The sequence below is a fragment of the Rutidosis leptorrhynchoides genome, chromosome 2 (assembly GCF_046630445.1).
Source record: "Rutidosis leptorrhynchoides isolate AG116_Rl617_1_P2 chromosome 2, CSIRO_AGI_Rlap_v1, whole genome shotgun sequence".
In the NCBI taxonomy this organism is placed as follows: Eukaryota; Viridiplantae; Streptophyta; class Magnoliopsida; order Asterales; family Asteraceae; genus Rutidosis; species Rutidosis leptorrhynchoides.
This window is the reverse complement of record NC_092334.1, coordinates 482,300,114-482,311,912: the sequence shown is the minus strand read 5'-3', so window position 1 is coordinate 482,311,912 and position 11,799 is coordinate 482,300,114. Positions and strand designations below refer to the sequence as shown.

At 30.6% G+C, this 11,799-nt stretch overlaps 1 protein-coding gene across 1 annotated transcript; it reads right to left on the bottom strand.

The window, feature by feature from the left end:
* Window positions 1-7,967: 7,967 nt before the first annotated feature.
* LOC139892642 (uncharacterized) lies at window positions 7,968-9,225 on the bottom strand. The gene is made up of 5 exons (XM_071875749.1): window positions 9,024-9,225; window positions 8,661-8,940; window positions 8,475-8,574; window positions 8,215-8,342; window positions 7,968-8,115 (listed from the first exon to the last, which is right to left on the bottom strand). Exons 1-4 carry the CDS (start codon window positions 9,093-9,095, stop codon window positions 8,264-8,266), a joined length of 531 nt encoding a protein of 176 aa, XP_071731850.1. The 5' UTR covers window positions 9,096-9,225; the 3' UTR covers window positions 7,968-8,115; window positions 8,215-8,263.
* Window positions 9,226-11,799: the final 2,574 nt, after the last annotated feature.

The window sequence follows — 11,799 nt, the reverse complement described above, 5'->3', positions numbered from 1 at the left end:
CAGCGTTTAATCATCTAAAAACACAATTCTCCTGAAACCACCTCGGATTGATAACCGACGATTCAGAAATGGCTGCATTAAATGCAGAGGAAACAGTAAAATTTTAGATGGCCTAAATAGCCAAGAGGTTGATGATAAAGAATGGAGTCTTAGGGAACGCTCGATAGAAAATTTGGTACTGAAAAATGGATTGAGCTAACCATGAAGGAGACCATTGACAAATACAAGGACCAAACCCTATGTTCATGAATCCAGGTAATTCTGAATCCGATGAAATCTTTATAGAATATCTTACTCCGAAGTCATGTTAAAATCTTGCGAAAAATTTTTCTTCATCAACTTTCGAACTTTGCAATTCCAAAATATCATCATAAATTTTTCGATATTTCTGAAGATATTTTCATAAATATTCTTGTCCGAAATTATATACCTCTTCGTGCTATCTGTATTTCATTATATTGGAAACTTCTGTAAAATATAAGTATAAACCATGAATGAATAGTGGAGAAGTGTTGGGAATTAAAGCATGAGTTAGTATAATATAATGGCGCTTGGCCAACGTGATTATATTACAGTAAGTCATGCTAAATTTCTAATGGAGTGTGATGATGATTCACAAATCTTACCCTCATCATGTGCCATATTACACGACTCTTTCATTCTACTTAATTTCTAAGCATATCACGGAAATATTTCTTTGATATTTCTGTTCTTCTGTAATTCCGACAGTTTGCTAATAAATCGTGCGATTACATTTTATTTCTGATTAGAAGATTTCTTTAAATTCCTTGAATCTCGAAAATCAACCATAACTACGTCAAAAGTTAAGACGAATCTCTATTTCTTTATTTCAATCCTTTGCGATAGGTTCACTTATACTCTTCGCGTAATCCAATTGTTTTATTTATATTACTCAATAATGATAAAACTCGATTTAACAACTCATATCGTCATGAAAACATTTTTATTGTTATCCATGACAACCTCTATCAAATTTCGGGGACGAAATTTCTTTAACGGGTAGGTACTGTAATGACCCGGAAAATTCCGATTAATTTTAACGAAATTATCGATACGATTTAATATTCTTGAAAAGATAAGCCAAGTCTGTTAGGTTGAGTCTCAAAAATTTTGAACTATTTCATATATTCAATTGACCTTCGACTGTTCTTGACGATTCACGAACAACTATTTGTAAATGGATACATATATATGTGTGTGTGTATAAATGTGTATATAAATACTACTTGGAAATATATAAAATAATATTAAATCTAATTGTTAAAAATATATAATATATATTTATGTGATAAAACTTGTTATTTAAAACTGATTATATATAGAGAGAGAGTAAATGGAAAATGAATGATTTCGAGCTTATTTGGCAAACGTCGGTAACACTCGGTTGACGTTTCGTTAGTTTTAATATAGATATATTACATGTTCTTGAGGGACTAAAATAAAAGTTGAACTGTAAATCGATATCGAAGATGTTAGAATTGTTAAAAATATTTTTACCTTCTTAAGCTTAAATATTAGTACTCCGTACATATAAATCGGAACAGAAAATAAATAAGTTTCGAATTTTTTTATCAGGTTTCAAACAGTTAATGAGTGAAATAATTAAATATATTTAATTTAAAAATTTGAGATTTTTTAGGAACACTTTTATACGTTAACTGTTTAGCAATGGACACGATATAGTCATCCGGATAAAGTGTGGTAATATATTGACAACTAATAATCACGAGATATAATTTAAATTACTATTAGGCACTGTATTCTTTTTCAAATGATTCCAAATCTTCCGATGGCTAAACTGTATACTCTTTGTTTGCTTTGAATTAGAAATGATTAGGATATATTATTATAATTAGTATTATATTATATATATAAATAGATATATCTATATATAAATCTTGATATATCTATATATATAGATACGTATACACTCGTAGTTAAAAAAAACCCGACACCACTTTGGTCTCCTCCAGCAACCATCAGCCAACAACCGTCATCTCCACCGGCGGCCACCACAGTCCACCACCAAGAACCACCTTATTCTCTCTTTCTTTCTCTCTCTCTCTCTCTCTCTCTCTCTCTCTCTCTCTCTTCTCCTTTTACCATGTTCATGAACCTCAAAACCGTCCCAACCATTAAACCTTTAAAATATTTTCTGTTTCTCATTGAATTCCAACACCACATACCACCGTTACCATTTTGTTTCCTTTACAACCATCGAAACCACTAAAAACCTGCAAATATACTTCATGTCGTTGGTTCCTGTCGAGAAGAACATCGCTATTCGATCGAACACATCTACAAAATATTTTTTTGTTCGGACAGACCATCGAAGGCTAACTGCAACTGTCTCCGTTTATATGAACGACGATGATGCATTTAAAAGAACACAATGATGATGTTTTAATATGATAATGATGGTACATGAAATCACGATGTTGATGTTTGTTAAGGATGATTAAGAACGAAGATGAAGATGATGAGGAGGGAAACGAAGAAAGAAGAAGATGGTTTGATTAAAAAAAACGATGATGACATGATGACTGGAAAAAAAATGATTATGATGAAGATGAAGTACAGTTTCGTATTTAATAAAAATATAGACACGCGTGTTAATACCAAAACAAAATGGCGGTTCAGTAGTCTGGTAAGTGTTTGTTGAACGAAAGGTCTGGTGTTCGATCCTCGCCTGCGACAGTTTTTTTTATTTAAACAACAACCATTGGGTCGCCTAACATTATATGAATTTGTTCTTGGGACGTGGGCTTTCTGTTGGGCCAAGGACGTTTATGTTTTCGAGTGGGCCAAGTGTTATGATATGATTATGGTAAAGGTACCGTAGTATGATAATTGAAGAATATGAATGGATTAGGAAATTGAAACAAACAGAAAATGGTTAAAAGAAATTAATGATGGGATTAAAACAAAAATGGAAGAGTAGCGTAATGGTTTAAGGTGTTTATGGGTTAGCTAGAGGTCGTGGGTTCGAGTCCCGTCCCAGGAAGTTATGTCTTTTAGTGTTTCTAAGGTATAATTTGATATTTATTATTATTATTATTATTATTATTATTATCAGTATCATTTTTATTAAAAACTATCATCATTATTATTATCATTATTAGAGAAATTATCATTTTTATCAAAATTATTATTATTACTATTCTTATTATTATTTTGACATTAATATTATTATATTTATATTATCAATATCATTATCATAATAACTATTATTATTATTATTATTATTATTATTATTATTATTATTATTATTATTATTATTATTATTATTATTATTATTATTGTAAAATAAAACAACTTTTACTCATTATCATTATCAATATTATTTTATTAAACAACTATTTGTTATATAAAACTATATTTACTACACATAACCTAACTATATTAATACTTCTATAATAAAATAATAAATATAATCAACAAAGTTATTAATGAAAAACCTAATTAAAATAACAATTAAATCTCTAAAATTGTTTACCGTAACATGTGTTAATATACATAACTGAATATATGTTTGTGAATCCGAGGCTAACCCTATACTTGTTCAATGACGTCATATGTATTTTTACTACAAAATACAGTATGGTGAGTTTCATTTGCTCCCTTTTATATATATTTTTGGGACTGAGAATACATGCGCTGTTTTTATAAATGTTTTACGAAATAGGCACAAGTACTAAAACTAATTCTACGTGGGTTTAAACCAGAAATATACCCTTAGCTTGGTAACATTAAACTACTTGTCTATGTACGGTAGGCGCGAATCCTAAAGATAGATCTATTGGGCCTGACAAACCCCATCCTGACTATGGGATGCTTTAGTACTTCGAGGTTATTTTAAATACACCTGATCTGGTGTACTTCAGAGGGTAAAACATGAACGTTAAGGCTTGTTACCGGGTGCCTACAACTTATAGATAACTTTTATACACTTGTGAGTGTATACACCTTTATAAACGAAAATCTTGTGGTCTATTAACATATTGAAATGATTGTTATGATAAACCTATGAACTCACCAACCTTTTGGTTGACACTTTTAAGCATGTTTATTCTCAGGTACGAATTAAGTCTTCCGCTGTGCGTTTGCTCAATTGAAAGATATTACTTGGAGTCATTCATGGCATATTCATGGCATATTTAGGTCAGTACCTCGCAATGGGACCAGATGTTGATGACTTCGTCCAGGGGTAAGGACGGGTCCTCACACCAGGTGTACTGGTCTGTTACAGAAACCAGAAGAACAGAAACTATAAACAGAAAGCAGAAAAATAAATGGACATAGTGACGCTCGGAGGGCCATAGATTCTAAACCGTAACTCGGATTAAGACGAGTCTTATATGAAAAGTTATCTACTCGAAAAGATCTATTTGAAAATCATAATCAAAACAGCCCAGGTCTACTGGTCTGATACAGAGACAGTAGGTCAGTAGGGTTTGGACAGAAACAGTAAGATAATGGGTTTCGGTGCTCGATGTTTATCACGGTTCTCATCCTTAATGCATATAGCTTCAAGTGTACAACTCATTGATGTGTTTGCATCATCTTGACCAAGATTTGACCATCATAACCCAAGTGCAAGTCTATGACATGAAGCACAACTCACTTAAGAGTTGTATGAAGTTTGATGAACCAAAGTTACATCAAAGTCTTAGATCTAACACATACATGAACTTTAAAAGAAATATTGAACTATAAACTTGAAAGTTAACTAATTAATCAAGATCTTAAGATGTAGAACATAGTTCTTAGTTAGATCTTGAAGATCCAAGACTCAAAAGTCTAGATCAAGCATAAGTATACAAAGTTATATTTAAAGAAAACTTATTTACATGTTCTTGAACTTTTAAGTTAACTTTTAGTTCCAAGAGATATGAGATCAAGACTAACTTGTAGTACTTGACCATATAATCTAACTACATGAAATTAAAGTGTATAAAATGAAGAAGTAACTAAGTAAACATGTAATTTGTTCATGGTTGTTCATACTTTAAAGATTCAAACCAAAGTTTGATCTTTAGAAAGTAAACTTTAAAGTTTACTTCATGAACTTCAAGTATGTCTTTCAACCATGAACTTTATAATCTTTTGAAATAAGTAAGGTAGAACATAACTAGATAGATTATGTTCTTGTTATAACAAGATAAAAATGAAGAATCAAACTAGTGAGTTAGATTCTTGAAAGCTAGTAAGTAAATAACAAACAACAAAGTAAGTAAGTAATAATAACAAACAAGTATTCAAGTAACAAAAGATGATGATGATTAATGGGATGTTTGAAATCGGTTTTCAAGTGAAGAAAAGAAGAACAAGTTGTTCAAAACACTTACAAGATAGAGAGAAAAGAGAGAAAAATGTATGCAAGTAAGTGTGTGTAGTGAATGAGAGAATGTGAGTGAAGTAGTAAGTAAAAAAAAAAGATTTGAATCCCCTTTACTCTCATCAAAGATCACGGCTGCAGCAGCCCATCAAGGGGAAGGAAAGAGTTTGTTGGTTATTAACATGAAAAGCTTACAAAAGGTGGTTAATGCATGGGGTTTCATGGGGATCAAAGCATAACTAGATTCCAATCCTTACAACTAACTAGTTACCATTTAATTGATACTTACACTTGAAAGAGTGGGCTAAAGGGTCCATTAATAATGTAGGGTGGGCTTGTAAGCCCAAAGTCAAGTGTCCATTAACTTAAAACAAGTCCAAGTTCCATTAATTAACAAATTAATCCATTTAAAGCCCAAGTAACTAACTAATAGTCTTAGTTAGTTAAAATGATTAATAAAACTAATCATGAATGTAAATAATACTTGAAAATATTATTCGTGCAAGTTCCGGGTGTCACAAAGATGTTTCGGGCAATTAAAGTCAAGTTCGGGCAATCATGGCAACATGTAAATGTAATAACGTACATTCGTTTTATCACACCTATTAATAATAATAATTATTAATAAATAAACGTTGGAAATTCCAGGGTTGTTACAGTATCGTCAACATCGAACTTAAACCCATATCCCACAAGCAAATTAATCATATACCTACATATATAATTATTCCACTCACCTTAACACGTCGGTGGTGATTTAACACTTCCGTATGCTTCGAGCAAGGTACCTAATACATTAAGTACACATTCAATACACAACTAGTGGAATTAACCACAATACTCACACTTGAGCATTTAATGACCTAATTTGCATTAAATGGCTCAACTACACCAAAACCGCCCATTAATGGCTAAGACTTGTCATAAATCACTAGGAACAAGTGATGTAAGTCTACTAACACCAACTAACCCGAACAATGGGCATTCCATACCCATTTCACCCAATTAGGTCAACTATTACACATTTGACTCATTTTGACACTTACACTTGCAATTTTAGTCAACATCATCCATTAACAATTCTTTCATCATTTACAAGTGTATTAGTGAATAACAACACCATCTAACACTTACAAATCTCGATTTACATAACCAAACCCTATATTATAGTTATTAGGGTTTCCTTACATCAAAATAACCCAAATTCACCCATTTAACTCCCAAATGGGTCTCACAAGACTCAAATGGCCAAAACCCTAGCCATAAATTAACTAAAACTCAAAACATGGAGTTAAGACTTACCAATACTATTAAGTCGTAGCTAAGAACGAGGAGAACAAATTTTCTATTTGCTCCAAAGATCGAATCACAAGTCTTCACCTTCGAATCTCACCTTTAATCCAAATGGGTTTTATGTTTTGGAAGAGAAAATGGAAAGAAAAGGAAAAAGGAAATGAATTAAATGAGATAAGTGGTTGAGGTTTAATGCTCCAATCAGATCCATATGCGAAAAGACGAAAATACCCTTTGACCACCCCTTTTTAAATGGGAAAAACGTATCAGATCTGCAGCTTTGTCGCGTCGCGACCTCAATTGTCGCGGCGCGGCAATACGCTGGATTTTCGAGCTGCCTTATTCCACTCCTGACTTTGATTTGCTTTATTTGTCGCGGTGCGTCCAAGATCTCCGCGGCGCGGCAATGGCCTGTAACTGGCCATTTTGACAACTTAATACAACTATTAATTTATTCGACTTGTACACCTCGTTCATGCTTCCTACACGCGTTTAAACTTCGTCTTTAAGTCTCACATGACTTAATACCATCAAAACCCATGCATATACTTATACATGCATACATTCTCAAACATATACATATGAATATACCTTGTATACATCGAGTTAACACTTTATATCGTTTAATCACATAAACAAGCGAAATATAAACGTTCGAACGATTAACTAAGTACCTTAAGACACGTATGAAGAAAACGGGATGTTACACATTCACTTTTAAACCTGTTAGATACATATATATTTAAGTTTCATGTTAACCAATTGTACCGCAAGAAACTATAAATAACTCAATTATATAATGGAGTATTCATTAATGGATACTTGACACAGACTTGTGGATTGTCTTGGCACTTACTACTACTACACCTACGCTTTAGCAATAGTAGTGCATCAATATCAAGTTTCAAATCAATAACAGGATCAATCAATTGGTTTTGCTATTTGATGGCACTTTTTACAACCGATATATGACCATTCATCGTCGGGCAAGACAACAATGATTTCAGCTTGCACAGCATGAAGGCTGTGCTAAAAAGTATTCACAAATAATAAGTATGTAATTACCATTATTTAATATTGAGAAATACTTACGTTTTCATAAATGTTTATATGGGAAAAGTACAACATAAATTTAAACAATGAACAACTTACACTACATATAGCTAACTCATTACAGCCTACACAAGTAACTTCTTTAAACCACCCTTCAAGTTGTTTTTTTGGTGGAGTTAGGGTAAGTGTTAACGACGTTTGAGAGTCCCGAGTTGCATGAATTTCCAAAAGCCTAACACACATATATAAATGGATTCAAATGTAACCCATATAAAATACAACACTTTATTTTATTGAAGATGAAAATAAGTAAAGTCAATAATGTAAACTTTGTCCGAAATACATGAACAGGTTCAACATCAGCATTTATCGTGACTTGAGTAAATTCCAATTCGAACGAACAGTCATATCTTGTACATCAATATTTAACCAAAAATTAGAAACATGAATAAATTAGTTGTATAATTCAATGCAGATATAATAATTAATGGTAAACATCAATACCATACCTCCATGTTTCTTTGTTCTGCCAAACTGTATGATTAGTATGACACATTCCTAATCAGCGGCTTCGTTCAAATGATTTTGAAAATCCTTCATGAACGTTCCCCACAGAGTACAGGACAAAACTGTATCACTGCCATCATAAATATAATCGAATGAATATGAATAAATTATTAATAAAATTAAAAATCTTAGAAGATCAACACAAAAAGTAATTATGTTAAAGAATGTATCATTTAAAAGCTGTAGAATGTAAGAAATATACTTTAGATCTTTCAAGTCGATCACAATATATTTGGACTGGAGGTCGTCACCATCACGGTACTGTTTCTCTGGACTGTAATTTGTGACCCTACCAATCACATCTGTAATACAAAAATCATCACACAGCATATAAACTGCTATAATAAATATACTTTTGATTTATTAATTTTTGAAATTGAAAATATACCTGCAGTTACTCCTTCTGCTACTTTGTTTTCAGCGAGTAGATCATCAAAAGGAATAAACTTAAACCCATTATCACCATTCCACTCAGTTGCCTCAAGAGGCAAAACAGATGTCTTGTGATTGAAATTCAACTTTGAATCCTGTGACCAATGAGTCGTCCTACCGCTAAATGGATTGTTTCCAATAAATGCATTTTTAAAAATATAGTTATGTTGTATTTTAAGGAGAGTCTCATACTTTTCCTTATAAAAATTCTTTATGGTAACTCCAATTCGATCACCCTGTTGTATAAGCATATACTGATTTAACATTCAAATACAAAAAGATATATTATAATAAAAAAATTATAAAGTTTATGGTTTACCTCTTCATCAGAAATAATCAACTCAAGAAAAGGTCGACCTTGATCAAAATTTTTGTTAACCATTGTCTCCATGGACAAAAGTTTTACCCTCAGGTTAACATAAAAAATTTTTTGTGTTGATTTGTCTGATCAAAAGCATGTTAGAAGATATTTTCAATAGAAATGTTTATAATCAGTGGATGCAGTGTGAAATAAGAATTGATTGAGTGTTGATTGGTGAATATAACAATTGTGATGGAATGAGATATATAATGGAATACACAAACGATAGGGTCAGTTATTTTTTGGATAGATCCCACAATGGTTATTTTCCAGTTCACCAAAAGATTAGTATGCTGATTTGTAGGAATTCACAATAACTGCACGTATCTTTTTTAATTGAGATAAATCCCACGTCTCTAATATACAGGAATTCAAAATAATAGTGCGTTGTTATTAAAAATTAAATCATAGCAGATTTTTAGGAATAAATCACACAATAAACTATACAATGACTAACTTAATTAATCACATAATCAGTTTTATGATACCAATTTCAATTAAAAATTTAATCATATACTTTACACACAATGAGGCAGAATAACGAATTGTTGAATAACCTAACATAATTCAAATATAAAAATTATGTAGACTTCGTTTCCAGATCAGAAAATATGATTTATAGAAAATGTTTACAACGATGATAAAAATAAATGATATTGAGTAACTTAGAATTTCAATTGTATTGCCATATGATTAACACTAACTGATCATGCAAAATTGTTATTCTATTCTGAATTGTGAAATCAAAAATAAATCGTCTTTGTCAATCATGGACTAATTAGTTACATAAATTGACACAATACCTGTTTTCCGACAAGGCACATTTAAAGCAGATTCATCCAGAAAAGTGTCTTCATAGTCGTTTAAGTGATTCCTCAACAACGGATTGTTATTCACCATTGATCATCACGAACTGTAAATCACACAATAGACTATATAATAAAAAACTTAATTAATCACATAATCATTTATATGATACCAATTTCAATGAAAAATATGACCATATAGTTTACATACAATGAGGCAGACTAACGAATTGTAGAATCGCCTAACCTAATTCAAATATAAAAATTGTGTACACTTTGTTTTGAGATCAGAACATATGATTTAGAAAAAATGTTTAATACGATAATAAAAATCAATGAGATTGAGTAGCTTAGAATTTCAAAAGTATTGCCATATGATTAACACAAACTGATAATTCCAAAAAGTTATTCTAATCTGAAATCTGAAATCAAAAATAAAATTGTCCTTGACAATCATGGACTCATTACTTTCATAATTTGATTAATTACCTGATTGTTAATCACGATTGTTCATCATGATCTTTGAAACATGAGAATTAGATTTCCGATTTGAAAGGACCCGTTCATATACATTATAAACGATTCACAATAGTTGATTACATCGCGAGGTATTTGACCTCTATATGATACATTTTACAAATATTGCATTCGTTTTTAAAAGACAAACTTTCTTTACATCGAGAGTTGATAGCATGCATACCATTTCATAATACATTCAACTATAATTGACTAAATAATAATCTTGATGAACTTAACGACTCGAATGCAACGTCTTTCGAAATATGCCATGAATGACTCCAAGTAATATCCTTAAAATGAGCTAATGCACAGCGGAAGATTACTTTATTACCCGAGAATAAATATGCTTTAAAGTGTCAACCAAAAGGTTGGTGAGTTCATTAGTTTATCATAAATAATCATTTCCAATATTTTAATAGACCACAAGATACTCATATTTAGAAAATGTGACGACCCGGAAATTTCCGACCAAATTTAAACTTAATCTTTATATGAATTCAACACGATAAGCAAAGTCGGTAATGTTGAGTCTCAAAATATTTGAACTGTTTCATGAATTCAATTACCCTTCGACTGTTCTCGATGATTCACGAACAATTAATTGTATATAGATATGTGTGTATGTATATATAAATAATAATTCGAAATATAATTTGAAGTATTATATGTTGTTGTTAGTAAAAATAAATAAAATAAAAATAGGATATTATAATAATTATTATTTAAAATATATCTCTATATATAAATAAAGTATATTAAAAATAAATATTAAATGATTGTAATACTCATTTGATATTTCGATTTATATTAATCAAGTTAAAAACGAGCTTATATGATTTTAAAAATAAAAGGTGATTCGAAAATGAGTTATATAAGTTATAGGCTTATTGAAAGTATATTTAGGATCTAATTATTTAATTTTAACACTTTTTATATTTTACCCAGAATTGGAAGGGGCAATTGATGTAATTTTTATTTAACAAATTAAGGATCGAATTTTATACCATAATGACCAAAATAAATAAATATAGTTAATTTAAAAATATGGGATTTTTCTGAACACTTTTATCCGCCACTGATTTCGCTCGATACACTATCCGTGAAAACTGTCGGCATATATTAACAAATCTAGATTTATGTTTAAATTGATGGAAAACGTTTTTAATTTATTATTATTATATTTATGTTATTACTTTATGATTTATAATGAGTAAAAGAAGAATCAAATAAGGGATCCGTGAATTTTAAAGGTGGATTACACTGCTGAGTAATCTCTTTCTGTTTTCTATCAATTCATCAGTCCATTCAATTGAATTAAAAGTATTATATAATTATTACCTTATTACTACTAAAATTATTGATTATTGATTGATTATCATGAAAGTATTAACTATCTATCAATTCTATAT

Coding starts and splice junctions, on each gene's coding strand:
- LOC139892642 (XM_071875749.1), bottom strand. CDS start 9,095: ATGGAGACAATGGTTAACAAAAATTTTGATCAAGGTCGACCTTTTCTT. Junction 8,575..8,660: donor AGCAGAAGGAGTAACTGCAG/GTATATTTTCAA, acceptor TTTGTATTACAG/ATGTGATTGGTAGGGTCACA. Junction 8,343..8,474: donor ATCGACTTGAAAGATCTAAA/GTATATTTCTTA, acceptor TTATGATGGCAG/TGATACAGTTTTGTCCTGTA.